The sequence below is a fragment of the Podarcis filfolensis genome, assembly GCF_964270895.1.
Source record: "Podarcis filfolensis genome assembly, chromosome: 1".
Taxonomy (NCBI): Eukaryota; Metazoa; Chordata; class Lepidosauria; order Squamata; family Lacertidae; genus Podarcis; species Podarcis filfolensis.
Genome location: NC_139604.1, coordinates 112,024,334 through 112,041,920, shown reverse-complemented (window position 1 = coordinate 112,041,920; position 17,587 = coordinate 112,024,334). Strand labels below are relative to the sequence as shown.

Below are 17,587 nucleotides of genomic sequence, written 5' to 3'. Positions count from 1 at the left end.
AAGTAATACTGATATTTTACCTGGAATATGAGGGGGGAAATGGGATAGATTTGATTGCCCACAGACAGCTGGCCTGCGTCCTGTTGCTACCACTTTGTCACTTAGCTCAGAAAGGGAATATTAGAGACTGGATGGTGGCTTTATAAAATCTCTGGATGCAGGGAGAGCCTGTTTAAGATTGGTCACATCAGGTAAAAGGTGAAGGACCACTGGACGGTTAAGTTCAGTCGAAGGCGACTATGGGGTTGTGGCGCTCATCTTGCTTTCAGCTTTCTGGGTCATATGGTCAGCTTGACTAAACTGCTTCTGGCGCAACAGAACACCATGATGGAAACCAGAGTGCACAGAAACACAGTTTGCCTTCCCACCACAGCAGTACATATTTATCTACTTGGACTGGCATGCTTTCGAACTGCTAGGTTGGCAGGAACTGGGACAGAGCAATGGGAGCTCACCACCGTTGTGGGGATTCGAACTGCCAACCTTCTGATTGGCAAGCCCAAGAGGCTCAGTGGTTTAGACCACAGCGCCACCCACACCCCACCTCTTTAATAGAGGTGGGCATAACTCCCTCCTGTACTGAGGCATTAATGATGCACGGGACCCATCCAGTCAGCCCCCTCCTACTAGATTTTACCAGCCATGATGAGCAGGAATAGAGAGGGCATGTAGTCAGCTTCACTGCCACAGTTGTCCTGTCGATCTCCTCAGGCTATGACTGAAACCGACCGCACAATCTGTAATTCTATGCTGCTCCAGGGTCCTCCAACCAGCCTGAACCAACTATGACATCAAGTTCAGCATGGATTTGAGTAATTTCTGCCTTAGTTTGACATCCAGGTAATATTCTCAATATGATGCCTCCTGAACTAAAGCTCCCATCACCACGCTGGCTACCCTGATTTAGATCAACAGATAAATCCCCCTTCATCCCTTCAAGACTTCTAGTGCAAGGCTCTCCTCTTCTTATAATTCCCCGCGTGTGACTTTGAAGTCTTCGGCTGAAACTTGCTTGAGAGTAAGCTCCACTGAACTCAGCAGGGCTGCCTTCTGAGCAGCCAAGCGTTTGGACTGTGCTGTTGATGAGCCATTATCTGATCTCCCTGTTTTGTAAGTGTTTCCAAGGGACTAGAACCACCTTCATATATTAACTCATTTAAAAGGCCTTTCAGGGTGTGATTCCTCAAATGATGGTGCAATTATGAGGCTTGACAAGAAGCACAATTTACAACATCAACAAGTGAAAGAGTCCACGTAGGCATCTGCTTAATATTCACTGCCATGCCTTTGAGGAAGAAAATAAAATCTTGTGACCACTCAGTCTAGCAATGCGAGTCCAATTAATGTTATACTGAATAAATTAAAGCATCCTTTTGTTTACTATGGGGAAACTGCCATGGCACTGTGAAAGGTATTAATTTTATGTGTTTGCAATTAGCCTCCATGCTTCTAACAAGCGAGAGCTCCTTGAACGTGGGACCTTCAAAAAATCACTTTGATATGAGGTTTAGATAAGACTGTTTTTTAAGCTAAAAATTGAAATATATAATTATCAGTTCAAGCAGTGCAGCTTTTCTCTGTGTAGAAACGCAGTAGAGAATTTGTAATCCTAGACATTGAAAACATATCAGGCATATGAGTATAATGCAGTGGGGCGATTCATAAGGATGCAGCCCTATGCCCGCTTTCCTGTAAGTAAACCCTATTGAAAACTATAGGACTTACTTTTGAGTAGGCATGCTTGGGGCTTTGCTCTTTAAATGCATTTTGATATGGCCTCTAGCAAAACATAGTAAATGAGGCTGCAACCCTGTGCACACTTACCTGTAAGTAAGCCCCATTGAACTCAGTGGGCTTACTACTAAGGATCCACGTCCTGCATTGGGCTGTGAGGTCTGAGTTCAAATACCAGCTTAGCCACAATCTAAGGTGTATTTAGGCAAGCCACTATTCTCTCTCAATCTAAGCCTCAAATCTGAAATACAGGAAATATCATCCTACCTTACAGGGCAGTTGTAAAGACTTAACATGTGTGAATATATATATATATATATATATATATATATATATATATATATATATATGTAAAGGGACCCCTGACCATTAGGTTCAGTCATGACTGGCTCTGGGCTTGCGGCGCTCATCTCGCTTTATTGGCCAAGGGAGCCGGTGTACAGCTTGCGGGTCATGTGACCGGCATGACTCTGGTGAACCAGAGCAGTGCACGGAAACGCCGTTTACCTTCCCGCCAGAGCGGTACCTATTTATCTACTTGCACTTTGACGTACTTTTGAAGTGCTAGGTTGGCAGGAGCTGGGACCGAGCATCGGAATCTCACCCTGTCGCGGGGATTCGAACCGCCGACCTTCTGATCGGCAAGTCCTAGGCCCTGTGGTTTAACCCACAGCGCCACCCGCGTCCCTAAATACACACACACACACACACACACACACACACTGCTGTTTACAAATGCCCTATTTTCTTTAAGGATTTTTTAAAATGGTTATTTGCTGTTTTTATGACCAGGACTATTCACTCTTGTGGTTTTGATTTTGTCCCTGTTGTCTGTTTTGTTACTTGTATGTTACTGATAGCTGTCTTTTATTTCTCTTTTATTTTATTCCCCTCTGTGCAAATCCTGAACGAAAGACAAGTTGTAATTTTCTAAAACCAAACCAAATCATCCATCCTATGAACATTTGCTTCCATTGACCTCAGTGGAATTCATTTTTGAGTAAACATGTGAATGATCAGCCTGCAATGCCCAATCCATTTACTGTGTTTTTATTATACTGATCATTCCCAGCAGAGAAAGTGCATCTTAACAGAGCTATGCTAATGACTTTTTTCCTTTTCCTTTATTTTTGCCTACACACTGTAATTACTTCCCACTTTCACTCATTTCTCGTTCTCCACATTTTATTTCATGGGCTGTGTACAGTGTGCTGGGATTTGTAGCTCTGTGAGGGGTAAACTCCAGTGCTTTAAACATATGGGGTTTGTACACCCAAGGTTCCCACCTTCCCACAAGAAGTTAGAATAGAAATAAAAGTGCTTCCTTTGATCAGGAAAGCCCTAAAGCCTCATTCTAAGCAGAGTTGCTTGGAAGGCCTCACTGAGTTACATGGGAATGACTCCCAAATAAATACACACAGGATAACCATTCTGAGATAATTATCTCTGTGTGGAAAGATAGGAAGAGTTATCCGAATCTTGGAGACCTCAGCATCATCTTCCATGTTCCTTATTCCTGAGGGATGCTGCGAATGACAGCTTTATCTTCCAGCAGCAACTGTCTCTTTTTGCACTGAGCTACCTCTGGGGAAGTATAAACTCCCTACTGTAGTAGTTGCAACATGAAATTGGCAATAAAGTGCTGGTGCCAGCACAAGTTAATAGACAGGAATAAATCTTCAGTGGAAAAGCTAATCCAACCTGTTAAGAGCGTCAATTTACTGGAAAGCACGGGTCTTTTAAGGCCTGAGGTCTTAAAAGTAGCTTGGTCTGCTGAAATATTAAGGGCGAATGCTCCTCAGACCAGTCCAGGGAGTCCCCACCCCTTGCAGGTGAATCCCACATATTTTACATGTTCTGTTTCTTCAGGAGTAGATCAGATCATAAAGGGTTCCAGCAAGATGAGGCATCTGTGGCCCTTCAGATGTTGGTGGGCTATAAATCCCATCATCCCTGATTGCTGACCATGTTGCCTAGGGCTGATGCAGGTCTGAGTCCAATAACATCAGGAGGTCCACTGGTTTTCCATCTCTGGCTTACAGCTTTCACTGATGCCTTCTAACAGTTGATTTTGAGGGGTGGTGTATGAGCACTGTGTTAGAGCAATTAACTTCTTGAAATAGCACTTTTCCAGTTTCCAGGCTTTGGGTCATTAATTTGAAGAGTGTTGTAATGTGACTTCTTTTAGTTGGGGGGGATCTAGAAGTCCTGCCTTTTATCTGTATAGCTGTGTTTCGGGGTTTTTACTCAGTTGTTCTTAATTGCTTTTAATGTAAGTCACTTTGAGTCACTCTTTGAGAAAAACAACTAACAAATATAATAAACCATAATAATATGAATAACAATAATAGAGGAACCGAGAAGTTGTCTGAGCTCATAGCTGTGCATGCATATTATTTGTGTATTAGCTGGGTTAAGGCAACATATTCCCAAACTCTTCCCTAAATGAAGACTTGGGACTTTAAGGTAGGAATTGCTTAATGATGATGTATTTTCCTGAGTAGTATATTCTATATCTCACTTTACTACGCAGAACTGCACTGCCATCTACTGAAAAACAACAGCTCTAACCACCCACTCTTTTTGTTAAGCAAGAGGGTGTTCACAAACAAGGGCAACTTCCAATTATTGTGCCAAGTCAGAGTTGCACTAATAAATCAAACACCTGAGGCATCGTCACATGGATGATGGAGAAAATTTGTTTTCCATTGCTCCAGGACCCAAATTAACAAGATCAAATTACAAGAAATGGAATTTAGTCTAAAAATCAGGAAGAACTTCTCAAGAGTGTGAGCTGTAGGCGGAAATGACTGGCAGAATCCGAGACCAGGGAGAAGAGTCGGTAGAAGAAGACTGGAAGAAATTTAAAGACTATTTACAGAAACACTGTAAAATTAAGGAATGTTAGAGAGATGCTGGAATGAAGTTATGTGGTTTTAGCAATAATGTTACAAAGGGGTATGTAAAAATGGATTGTTAACAGGTAAAAATGTAAAGTTACAATATATTAAGATAAAATATCAAGATAAAAGCAAAAATGGTAAGGACTTGCTGAAACAACTATTGAACTAGAATACAAAAAAGGGAGGTGTGAGGAGGTCAGGGAAACAAGCAAATGAAAGACAAGACATGGAAAGATTGATTTGTTTTTGATTGCTTTTACTTTTCTGTATTTTGTAGTTTTTGTTTCTTTTTTTTCTTCTTTTCATTTTTGTCACTTCTTTGAAACTTTAATAAACATTACTTAAAAAAAAAAAAAGAGTGTGAGCTGTAGAACAAATTGACTCAGAAAGTGGTGGGATCTCTTTTGTTAGATGTTTTGAACCCGAAGCCAGATGCCTACCTATCAGGGGTGCTGTAACAGTGCATTCCCAACATTGGCAGGAAGTTAGACTTGATAACCCTTGATGTTCGTTTATGATTCTGTCTACTCAGAAGAAAATTCATGTGAGGGAGATGGAGAAGCTACAGAGATGAGTGTGCCAGAAGAGGCGCTAGTGGGGTTCTTTTTTTTTACTCAGACTGCCACTGACTCCGTGAGGCACCAGCTGTGAATGAGAGACCCAGAACCAAAAGAGAGGCATAAACTGCAGAGATAAGATTGCAACAGTAAGGCTTTTGGGAGGTGAGGTTTGAGCTGAAGCTTCCAACCCAGAGAATATGATAGAACCTGTGCCTAGAGAAAGGTGCAGTAGGGATAAGAAAGCATCAGGAGGTTTTGTTTTTATTAACAAGGAGGCTGTTCAATGTGGGTCACACCCCGGTAAGTGGTAGAGTATTGCAGCCTTAAACTTACTCAAAATTTCACATGCATTATCTTGGTAATCCACATGACAGACTCTGTCACTCTTAGCAATTCTGTTACACGTGTATCATTTCTTAAGTAAGCGGCCTAGCCGGAGCAACTTGAACCTCCAAAGCAGACTTCTATTATTAGATCTGATTGATGTAGATTTCACAATATTTTGCATACATAACAAAGAACAGGATACTTCATGAATTTCCTAGGTAGCTGCAGGCTGCACCAAAGTTAGTCGCTACGCCCTTGATAGTATCAGGTTACTATTTTTCCATTTCCTGCGTTGCACGTTCTTCTAGCTAGCAACATATGGGCTAAGATGACTTGATAAAAGCCCTGACGTAAAATCAAGGAAAATAACACCAGGGTGCATCTAGATAAAGTGCACAGGAAATTATGAGCTGTACACCTGCGGTCCCCCATGCTGTTTCAGAAGTAGCACAAGACAGTTTGTTTGGGAGACAAAGGGCTTATCCACATAATGTGGATTCGAAGCTGCTTGTGTCTCAATGTGTCTGGCATTGTCTTTATGACATCTTTCCCATTGACCTGGCAGCCAGGAATTTGGCCATGCCAAGCCATCAAGGGTGGTTTCTTTCTCTTGTGCACTAATAGGGAAGAGCACTGGTGTGTTGAAATCAGTGGTTGAGAGTGGTGTGTACATGGAAAATCATTAACTATGGTTTACTGCATCAAGTGAATGATACCATTATTTCTAGCCCCCTCTCAACATCTTGGCTTATGAGCAGCAGAGTTCAGTTTAAGCTTCTATTTCCCCTAATTTATCCTCCCTTAAGGTTTCCTTTTCCACTTATGGTTCTGTTTTCTGGGCCCATGATGTTTTGACCATACCTCAGGTTACAGATGCTTCAGGTTGCATTTTTTTCGGGTTACAGACCCACAGAAACAGGAAGTACTGGAATGGGTTACTTCCGGGTTTCGGTAGTTGCACTAAATCGCACTTTGCGCATGAGCAGAAACGCTGAATCGCAACCTGCGCGTGCGCAGACGCGCTGCTGTGGGTTGTGAACGTGCATCCCACACGGATCACGTTCGCAACCCAAGGGTCCACTGTACAACGAAGAGCAGTTTCTAACTTAAAACAGAAAGCAATAGAATGATCTAGAACAGCCTTCCTGTGCACAGAATACATTTTATTTTATAATAAATTAAACTTTCACCCAGACTTTTTAAAAAAACAATCATGCCAATGTGGAAATATGGCAAACTGAATTTGACGATGAAGGGGGTGGGGAGAGAAGCCAAACTTTACAGCTTCATTCATTTCAAACTCCCACTCCAAGTATCTTTTGCCAGGGAAGCGTAAAGCAGCTGCCTTAGATACTGGTGGGATGGGGAGTGGGACCAAGATATTGGAGAACAGAGTTGTGCATACCCCTGTCCTTAGGTGTAGTGGAAGACAGTGACCCAATGCCAGTGATGAAGTAAGATTCAGCTGGGAGTCCAGTCAGCTTCTGGTTTGGGATGAGGACACCACCTTGTTCTTTTCTTCAGGCACAAAAAAGCTGGTCCTTTTCACTCACACATCCAGAGGCCGATGAGACTTGAAGTCCAACAACTTACAGAGGGCCACAGCGCCCCCTCCCCCATTCCTGTATCTCTGCTCTATAGCACAGTTTCTGATTTCAGAACCATCATGGCTTTCTCCTGTGAACTACTGGAAATGGCAACCTTTTGTGAAAGTTGTGCATCTCTTTGGCTCTCAGAAGAGCCGCACTTGAGCATGTTCCAAATATCCATTCTTCCAGTTTCACTCACGAAGCAGTAGAGAATTGGGTCAGCTATACAGTTCAGACTCGTCAGCGCAGTTGTAATCCTGTAAGGTATAAACATCCTCTCGGCAGCGTCACAGCCGCAGCCACAGTCACACTCACATGGCTCAACGATACTGCGAATGAACAGAACGACATGATATGGAGTAAAGCACAAAAAGAAAGTGACGACGATGCTCAGCAATAAGTGGCTGATTTTCCTCTTGTCCCTGTTTCGGGTTGCTTGATTGTTCTTCACGGCTCGGTATATTTTCTGGTAGCAGAAGACCATGATGGCCATTGGGATTGCATACCCCACAACCACACGGTAAAAGTTCAGTTGGGCCTGCCAGTTTACTAGAGGGTATGTATCATAACAAAATGTATGGTTTGTGGATACAAAAGTTTCATTAAATATGTCTTCGTTCTTTAAAACCTGATAGTTTGACATGATTTCGAAGGCCCAGACAAAGATAGAGGCAAGCAAGGCAAATCTTCTTGTACGCAAATAGTGGAACCTCAGTGGGTAGACTACAGCTAAGTATCTATCAATGGAAATGCAGGTGAGAAATGCTGAGCTGGTGTAATAATTCAAGTACTTAAGGAAAACAGAAAAAGTGCAAAGTTGCTGGGAAAGGTCCCAGTTATCCTCATTCTGAGCATAATAAATCCATAGAGGCAGGGTCAAAGTGTACAGCAGGTCAGCTAAAGCTAAACTTAGAAGATAGATGCCCAACTCATTTTTCTGCTTTATTTGGCTGTAGGATATATAAAGGGATGCAGAGTTGGCAGGAATACTGATAATAATCAAAATGCTGTAGAGAACAGGAAACAAATGTTGATCTAGTTCATAAGTTATAAGACAGGTTGTTGCATTGCATAATGATTTATTACAGGCCATTCTTTCCATTAAGACCAGTTCACTCCAGATGGAAGGGATATGATGCCAAAAATTACTAGTTGTCCCAATCCAATTTTGGGTCACAGAAGAGCAGATAATAGGTTCTTATGATCCAGATTGTCAACCTTCACCAAAATGCAATTCACTGCATTTTGTTTTTGTTTCTTTGCTGCAAAGGAGAGAAAGAAAAGATGCAATTAGATGGTTTGTTTAGTTACTCTGATCGAGGCAATTGTCAATGACGCTCAAAGCAAAAAGCAGTAGTAAAAGGATGGAGATGATTAAAGGTACTGCTGTACATCTGTCATTTTGGGTGGCTTTAGGGTCTCTTTCCCTCTTTTAAAATTCTGAAAGGAAGGAAAACTGAGCAATGAAGGACCATCTAGAAGGAATGGCTCATGTCTAGAACAGTCTCTGAGGGAGAAAATAACACAGCACAGATTAGAATAGCTACAAAGAAATATAAAAAGGTAGCCAATGTAGTTAAATTGCAGGATCACTTGCTGAAAGAAGAAAAATAAAAAGACCACAAACTGTAGTGAACTCTGATAAGGTAAGCAAAGGAAGAATGTGTGAAGCAAATTCCAAAAAGCAGAAAAGCAAACATTTATTTAAATGCACCATTAGCAAGAATCCACCCAATGAGACGGAACAAGGTCTAGACCACAGGTGTCAAACACAAGGCCCGCGGGCTGATTCTGGCCCGCCAGACCTCGTCATGTGGCCCATGTAGCCGCCGGCGGCCACCAGCCTTCACCTTTTATTCTCGCTTTTTTTCCTCGCTACTGCCTCTCTTTTGAGCGCTGCCCATGTGATTTTTAATACCGGCTCGCCAGTCTGCGCCCATGGGGGCCTCCTCGGACCAATGAGCACCGGGGGCCGGGGCTGGGAGCGCCTGGGGCTCCGGGGCCGCGGCTCCGCTCCGGCAGTAGGAAAGAGGGGAGCGGAGGTGACGGAACTGCTCCCCGGGACTTCCATCCACTTGCGCCGAGCTCCTCGTCCAGCAGCTCCGGAGTCCTGCTGCGGCTCGGAGGGAATTGAAACGCGGGTGGGTTGGAAAGGGGTTGCAGGAGGACCAACCCCAGGGGCAGTGCGCGACCCAGCCCCGGTTTGCTTACTATGGGGCGGGTGGGAAAAGGGTAGGAGAGGGATGGCTGCGCCCTCAGAGCATTTTTGGCCCTGCGGGAGGAGCCGTGGAGCGGCCGGTGGATGGACGCGTGGTGGGACGTGGGAGAGGCCGAGAGGGGACTTCTACCGTGGATGCTTCAGTGGAGATTGCTGCATCGCAGGGGGGTTGGACTAAAGGACCTTTGGGGGTCCCGTCTGACTACAATTCTGTGGTTCTCCTCGCTGAGGAAGTGCGGCAGGGTCGGGAGGAGGGCGTGGTGCCCGAGGGAGGGGGGAGGGAAAGAAAGAGAGAGAGAGAGAGAGAAGAAAGAAAGAAAGAAAGAAAGAAAGAAAGAAAGAAAGAAAGAAAGAGCCTTTAAGGGGGGGGGACGTTGGAGGAGCCAGGAAGTGAGAGACTTGCTCACCCTAAAGAGCAGCACACAGGCGATGGTGGTGATGGGTCTTGCTTGCCTTTTTACAAGCTTGGACGTGAGGGGTTTTTGCAGGTGGGTTGACACCAAAATATGAGGCAGAGCAGGTTGGCATGGAGAGGGACAGAGACTTTAAAGCAGGTGATCTGGAGAAGAGAGCTGTGTGTCTAGTGAGGGGTTGGGGGGTGAAGAATCCAAGGCAAGTTCAGGGTTGCCACTCCTTCTTTCCCTCCCCCTTGGCAAGAGGTGTAAGCAGAAATCCAGCAATCGAAGGAATAGGGAGAATGGCACCCTGCTGGATTTCGTGCTGTTAAAAGGGTGCAGAGCAGGCGCCAAGGAAAAGGTGGCAACCTTTGGGAAGTGGACTGGGGGGAGCGCAGGAAAAAAGGGATGGTTGGGGAGGAAGGGTGCCTGTGGGAGTAGAATCGAGGACTGCTCACTCGCTCTTTTAAAAACTGGGATTGGGGGGCAAAATCTATGGGACGAAGAGAAGTTATGAGGGGCTGGTAGAGAATTGCACCTGAGGTTGGATTCTGGGGGCGGGGGGTATGGAGAAACCGGAGCGAAAAACTGGAAGACGATGGTGTGGGGAATGCTGTGTGGTTTGCAGAGAGAGATAATTGGGAGTGTTGGTGGGGGGAATTGAAGGGAGCTCAGGGGAGAGGCTGAATGGCAGCAAAGTGATGTAGGCAGAGAGTGAGTGAATGAGACATTAACAAAGCAAGGAGGGTCTTGTATTTGTGGAGGAGTAAAACGGCTAACGAACGTGTGTGAAAAGCCGAATGCCCTTGGAGGAATGGAGACAAAGAAAAGCTGAGCCTCTGTTAATGAAACACAGCAAATTAGCAACAGTTAAAATCGTGGTTGTGTAACTATTATCCCTAAAATATCACAAAACACGTTCAAACAATCAAGCTGTGCGATCAAGTTATTAAAGTGACTTCATCTCAAGCATCAAAGTTTATTTTCTCTCCCACCCACCCACCCAAAATGGCCCTATCACCAGCTAATTTGTCCAGAAATAAATCAGTGGCCACAGTTATTCCAATCAGGTAGTGAGACACAGATGATGAAAGGCACAAATTCTGTTCCTTATAGCCTCCATCATCCTATGTCCATCTTCAAACTAGAGGTGGAATCATCTTACGCAGGATATTTTAGAGTTCCACACCTACTCATGTCCTCATATCACTAAATGTTTAATTGAATATGGAGTTTCTATCAGTATGTATTTCTGAAAATGGGGGAAATGTCTACTAATTTCTCTCTTCTCCCCTCCTGAGAAATTTGCAGTTGGAAACATACGGAATTATTTTGTGTGCATAAGCCAATGTGTGCCTCTCATGTAATGTGTCTATAGCCAGTTTTTCTCATCTGTGCATTTTGTTGCTATAAACAGACATGGTGCTGTTTTAATTCTGTGCATTATTGTTTCTTTTAGGGTCCAGTGAAGACCTGGATAGCTGAGTTGGTTAGAGGGGTAGTGCTGATAACACCAAGGTTGCAGCTTCTGTCCCAAAGCTCAACAACTTTGGGGTAAAATTGTGAAAAAAGAAAAAAGCTCAACAACTTCAATCCTTAAAAAAGGTCAACAACTTTGGCCGGCCCTCACGCATGTTCACTTCATCAAATCTGGCCCTCTTTGAAAAAAGTTTGGGCACCCCTGGTCTAGACAAAGAAAAAAATGTGGGGGGATTAAAATACTTGAGGGAGGACAGAGAGGTCACAGTGAAGGTAGATAAATTCTTTGCATTGGTCTTTACTGTGGAATCATAGAATTGTAGAGTTGGAAGGGACCCAAGTCCAACCCCTGCAATGCAGGAATCTCAAGTGAAACATCCATGACAGATGGCCATCTAACCTCTGCTAAAAACCTCCAAGGAAGGAGAGTCCGTAACCTCCTGAGGGAGATTGTTTCCATGTTGAATAGCTCTTGCTGTCAGAAAGTTTCCCCTGATGTTTATTTGGAATCTCCTTTCTTGTAACTTGAAGCCGTTGGTTTAAGTCCTACCCTTCAGAGCAGGAGAAAACAAGCTTGTTTCCTCTACCATGTGGCGGCTCTTCAGATATTTGAAGATGAACATCATATCTCCTCTTTTCTAGGCTAAACATACCCAGCTCCTTCAACCATAAAGCTTGATTTCCAGACCCTTGATCATCTTGGTTGCCCTCCTCGGCACACATTCTAGCTTGTCAACATCCTTCCTAAATTGTGGTGCCCAGACTTGGACACAATATTCCAGGTGTGGTCTGACCAAGGCAGAATAGAGTGGGACTATTATTTCTCTTGATATGGACACTATAGTTCAGTATAAGGCAAGTTTCTGTCTTCCGATATAACACAACATTTGGTTCAGATGACATTCATTCAAGAGTTCACCAAAAATACACTAGAAAGAAGTCCGGAATATGAAACAACATGGCTTAGTATGAATGAGTGAGTGAGGGCACTCTACTCCTCTCTAGTCATTCTGCAGCTGTGTTGCACTGAGGTAAAGCCATAGTTTGGCCCACCATATTGTCCAAACCCAAGTTCATATGTGGTTTGCCCAGATAAGCTCATACCTTAGATCTGGGCAAACCACGAGCCACTGATTGTTTGGAATTGGGCTGGGGGAGAAATTTGCACTTGCTGGTGAACCAAGCTAATTCACGCTTCCGAAATAGGCACATGGGCAAAACACAGCCATCCTTCAAAATTCACACTTCTCTGTATTTTACAATGTAGTTTTCCAGCCAAGTAATGTTTACTAAATGAAATGCATTTCAGTAAGGTGTGCATAAACATGCATATATGCCTGAAAACAGCATACAGAAATGAATTATAGAACAGGAAAACGCTTTGCAGAAATGTGTTTATTGGGCAAAATTGCAAGCAAAAATTTGTATTAGGAGAAATTCTTACTAAAATGCTGCTGAATTTTCATGAGGATAGAAATGCAGAGAACTAAATTTAAGAGGGGGTGGTGGAATGAGGAACTGAGAGACACTTAAGTTGACAGATTTGCCCATCTCTAGACTGGAGAGTGCTAAACCACAATCTAAGGTTTGCACGACATACTAAGCCAAAGAAGCCTGTGTGTGAGAGATGCAGGGCTGGAGCAATGGTGCACACTATACACTAGTAATGTGAGACATTAATGGGAATGGATATATGTCATTTGATCAGCGTTGTAGACCCTAGCCAATAAGTGCTTTGACCTTCAAGAATCCACACTGCACACTTGCTAAAATAAATGTAGTAGCAGGAGGGTGGGTGGGGGAGGAAGGTCACTTTCCAAGCTAATCTGTATGGATTTGTGTTTGGGGAAAAATAACTGTAGGAAGAGAATTATGACTATTATATTTATTTATATCCTGCCTTTTCCCCAGCCTGAGACTCAAGGCAACTTACACAGATGAAACAGAACAAGCTAAAAACATAGAAAAGACTATCATTAAAATGTAGTTAAACACTAATAGAATTAAAATAATATACAAAGATCCATTAAAAACAAAGACAATAACAATAAACCCCCCACAGCACCAGCCTTTTCCTTTAAAACAATCAGATCACAAAGGCCTTTTGAAATAGAAAAGGACAGAAGGACAGAAAGGAGGGAGCCGGTCTAACTTTTTTAGGAAGGGAGTTCCAAAGTCTGGGAGCAGCCAGCAAGAAGAATTTGTCTGGGTTCCTGCTGATACCTTTGCAACAATTGCACTCTCCAAGTGCAGAAATACTTTTGTTTGGAAGCAGCTCTGAAATTGCTAGTCCTACTCAGAGTAGACCCATGGAAAGGCACAAACCTTAATTATTCAGGTCCATTAACTTCAGCGGGTCTGTTCTGAGCAGGACTAGCACAGGATAGAACCCTGGAGGTTTTTTTAGAGTTATAAACTGGTTCATAATAATTGCACTTGTCAAGTTGTTTTCCAGGAGACACACACACACACACACACACACACACACAAATATTATTGCAGGCTTCTGAAGTGGGGGTATTAGTTAACTGGCCATTACAGAGAGCAACTCTAACAGTGGTGTAACGTGGGTTGTCAGTGCCCAGGACCGCAAGGGGGGGTGGGAGGGAAACAGATCAAGTACTCATGCACATTCAACTGCCTAACGGCGTCCGCATCACCCAGGAGATCACAGCCACAGAAATAAGAAAAGAAGAGTCATTCTGTAGTCTGGAAAGGTCACTTCCTGGTTCGTATGGAGAAGCCATTTTCAATGGAGCCCAGCAACGGAAACCCACAGCTGTATTGAGGTGGCACCAGGTGTTGAAATTTTTGTGCCCCTAACAATTTTGCACCTGTGCTATGCCACTGAATTCTAAACAGGTGTATTTAGAAGAAAATCCCACTAAATGTGTTTAAGACTTCAGTCATAAAATTGAGCTTAGAATAGGGGTACGTTTGCCGAAGTACACAAGGAGAGCCTCCTTGTTCAGGCCAATGGCCCATCAAGTTCAACATCCTTTTCTCCCAGTGGCAAATCCGATGCTTATGGGAGCCCTGAAAGCAGGGCCTGAGTGCAACAAGACTTTACTCACTTGTGATTCCCATCAACTGGTATTCAAAGGAGGATGAATATGCCCATCAATGATAGCCTTATCCTCCATGAATTTGTCAAATCCATAAACTCATATACTCAGAATTGTAGAGGTGGAAAGGACCGTAAGGGTCACCTAGTCCAACCCCCTGCAATGCAGGAATTTTTTGTCCAACATAGGGCTCAAACCCACGACCCTGAGATTAAGGGTCTCTTTTTATAACAATTTTTAATTGAATTTTCAAACAATTAACATATATACTTCAATAAATAATAATTTTGTCTTTGCTTGACTTCCCACCCCATTTTCTGTGGTGTTTTAATTTATCCCTCTCTGCTGCACATTGCATGAGATTAAGAGTCTCATGCTCTACTGACTGAGCTATCTTCTTTGAAAGCTGTCCGTGTTGATGGCTATCACTCTATTGCAGAATACCTGGAACTCAGAGAACATTCAGCAACATTTCCTGTCTATAGAAGCCCCCCCCCCCGCCAATATGGTGGTATTTGCATGGACTCAGAGATAAGGGGGACGATCGAGACCTGACGAACTCTTGTTGCACTTTTGTGTGAATGCACGCTTGCATGCACACACTAAGGACAAAGGCGTTTTCTGAAAGAGAGGACGGAGATTTACCAGGGACAGATTCCAGAAAGGGGAAGAAGAAGAAGAAGAAGAGTTTGGGTTTGATATCCCGCTTTATCACTACCCGAAGGAGTCTTAACATTCTCCTTTCCCTTCCTCCCCCACAACTAACACTCTGTGAGGTGAGTGGGGCTGAGAGACTTCAAAGAAGTGTGACTGGCCCAAGGTCACCCAGCAGCTGCATGTGGAGGAGCGGAGACGTGAACCTGGCTCCCCAGATTACGAGTCCACCGCTCTTAACCAATACACCACACTGGCAATTGGACAATTGAAGCACATGGCCGCAACCTTTTACAATGCTGTTCTTTATTAATCACCCCCTTAGATGCTAGCTGCCCTCCACTGGCATCCGAAACAGTTTAGTGGAGGGATCCAACAATTTATTTATTTTTTATTTCGTAAAATTTATATACTTCTTGATTGTAAAAAGGACTGTGGAGCAGGTGTTCACCCACCCACATCAACACAGGGCACAGGGAGGGGGGGGGGAGAAAAGAAAGCCAAGGGTGCAGCTAGACTGGTGACTGGGGGCGGCCGCCGAGACCATATAACACCGGTCTTGAAAGACCTACATTGGCTCCCAGTACGTTTCCGAGCACAATTCAAAGTGTTGGTGCTGACCTTTAAAGCCCTAAACGGCCTCGGTCCAGTATACCTGAAGGAGCGTCTCCACCCCCATCGTTCTGCCCGGATGCTGAGGTCCAGCGCCGAGGGCCTTCTGGCGGTTCCCTCATTGCGAGAAGCAAAGCTACAGGGAACCAGGCAGAGGGCCTTCTCGGTAGTGGCGCCCGCCCTGTGGAACGCCCTTCCAGCAGATGTCAAAGTGATAAACAACTACCTGACATTCAGAAGACATCTTAAGGGAAGTTTTTAACGTGTGATATTTTACTGTATTTTTGGTTTCTATGGAAGCCGCCCAGAGTGGCTGGGGAGGCCCAGCCAGATGGGCGGGGTATAAATAATAAATTATTATTATTATTATTATTCTGTTACATTCACTGCTGGCCGCCAGCCAATCTATCCATACAATGCTCCAAAGCCTGGGCCAGAAAAACATTACTGATCTGTTTCTTTGTTTGTATATAGTTTTTAGAAGTTACAGGTCAATGTATTTTGAAACAGTTTATTTGAAACAATGTATTTTGAAACAGTCTGTCAAGAGGGAACCTCTTGTGTCACCCTTTGTTTGATGACATAGATGCCAAATCCCTGGGGCGCTGCGTGCCCAAACACCCACAAAATTCCCCATGAAAGTGCTGGGCACCCATAAATTTCAGTGTCAGGGCCATGCACGCTGTATGGCATCCACAGTCCCGGGCACCCACAGTCAAAGGCCCAAGCTGGCTGTTTGATGATCTCGAACAGATCTCGTAGTTTCAGCCTTTATACATACCCTGAAACCTGTATTTCTAGTTAAATTTTGTAAGAATTAGGACTTACCTTACTTCAGTTGTGACCCTGCTCTGCTGCTTTGTTTTTGTTACTTTAGACACTTCACCCTCAGAAGACAATGTGCTCCGATGAGAACCATTTCTCATGCAGAGACAGGAAATTGCTAGAGTCTGCTTTGAGAGGTTAGGAAAAAGAGGAAACAACTTTGCAGTTGCTGGTGGTGATGGGAGGAAGCCATGGTTTCTTTTCTGCCCACATGATCTGGAGCTTAAATCTTTTCACACTAATACTATTTGTGCAGGGAAAGGGGCCATAAGATTCACCAAGTCTTTACCTTACCGAAGAGGGAACACTAAAAGGATTACTATAGGGTTGGAGAGTCAGTCTGGATGATATTTGTGGGGGTCTCTTCAAGGCCTGTGATGTTCTCTGTGAGAGGTTAAAATCTGTAAGAGAAAATCTGCTGAACCAGCCAGAGCAGCCTCTCTCTTAGGTGCTCTCACCAACAAGAGTGAGTTACGTTGCCATAGTGACAACTAAGTGATGGTCCTGTCCAGGAAGAGGACACATATTTCCTCACCTCTGTCATTTTAGGAAAACCATAACAGACCAAGGGGATATCTCTGTGTGAGAGAGTTTGGACTGATGCTGTAATCTGGAGAGACAGAGACATGTGTTTGTGCTTCCTTGGAAGCCTAATGGGGAAGTAAAGACACCATAGTTTCCACTGATCATCATTCCAAGGAAACCAAACCCTGGGAAAGCACAGGTACTCCTGGAGTCACTCCTTGAAGACTGGGATGTGTAATATAATTTATTATTTGTACTCCACCCATCTGGCTGAGTTTTCTCAGCCACTCTGGGTGGCTTCCAACAAAGATTAAAAATACATTAAAATGTCACACATTAAAAACTTCCCTGAACAGGGCTGCCTTCAGATGTCTTCTAAATGTCAGGTAGTTGTTTACCTCTTTGACATCTGATGGGAGGGCGTTCCACAGGGCGGGTGCCACTACTGAGAAGGCCCTCTGCCTGGTTCCCTGTAGCTTTGCTTCTCGCAGTGAGGGAACAGCCAGAAAGCCCTCAGCGCTGGATCTCAGTGTCTGGGCAGAACGATGGGGATGGAGACACTCCTTCGGGTATACTGGGCCGAGGCCATTTAGGGCTTTAAAGGTCAACACCAACATTTAGAATTGTGCTTGGAAACGTACTGGGAGTTTCAAGACCAGTGTTATGTGGTCTTGGCAGCCACCCCCAGTCACCAGTCTAGC

The 17,587-nt window shown here is 44.1% G+C and overlaps 1 protein-coding gene across 2 annotated transcripts; it reads right to left on the bottom strand.

The window, feature by feature from the left end:
* Nucleotides 1–5,442: 5,442 nt before the first annotated feature.
* Nucleotides 5,443–16,485, bottom strand: GPR65 (G protein-coupled receptor 65). 2 transcript variants are annotated; one of them, XR_014549201.1, is made up of 3 exons: nt 16,365–16,485; nt 6,900–8,375; nt 5,443–6,248 (listed from the first exon to the last, which is right to left on the bottom strand). XR_014549201.1 is itself a non-coding variant. In XM_083619098.1 (2 exons), the coding sequence occupies exon 2, from the start codon at nt 8,213–8,215 to the stop codon at nt 7,160–7,162; it is 1,056 nt and encodes a 351-aa protein (XP_083475224.1). In that variant the 5' UTR covers nt 8,216–8,375; nt 16,370–16,485; the 3' UTR covers nt 6,667–7,159. The 2 variants fall into 2 exon arrangements, 1 of the variants encoding a protein (XP_083475224.1); XM_083619098.1 differs by lacking the exon at nt 5,443–6,248 and having other exon boundaries at nt 6,667–8,375; nt 16,370–16,485.
* Between the last annotated feature and the right edge of the window lie 1,102 nt (nt 16,486–17,587).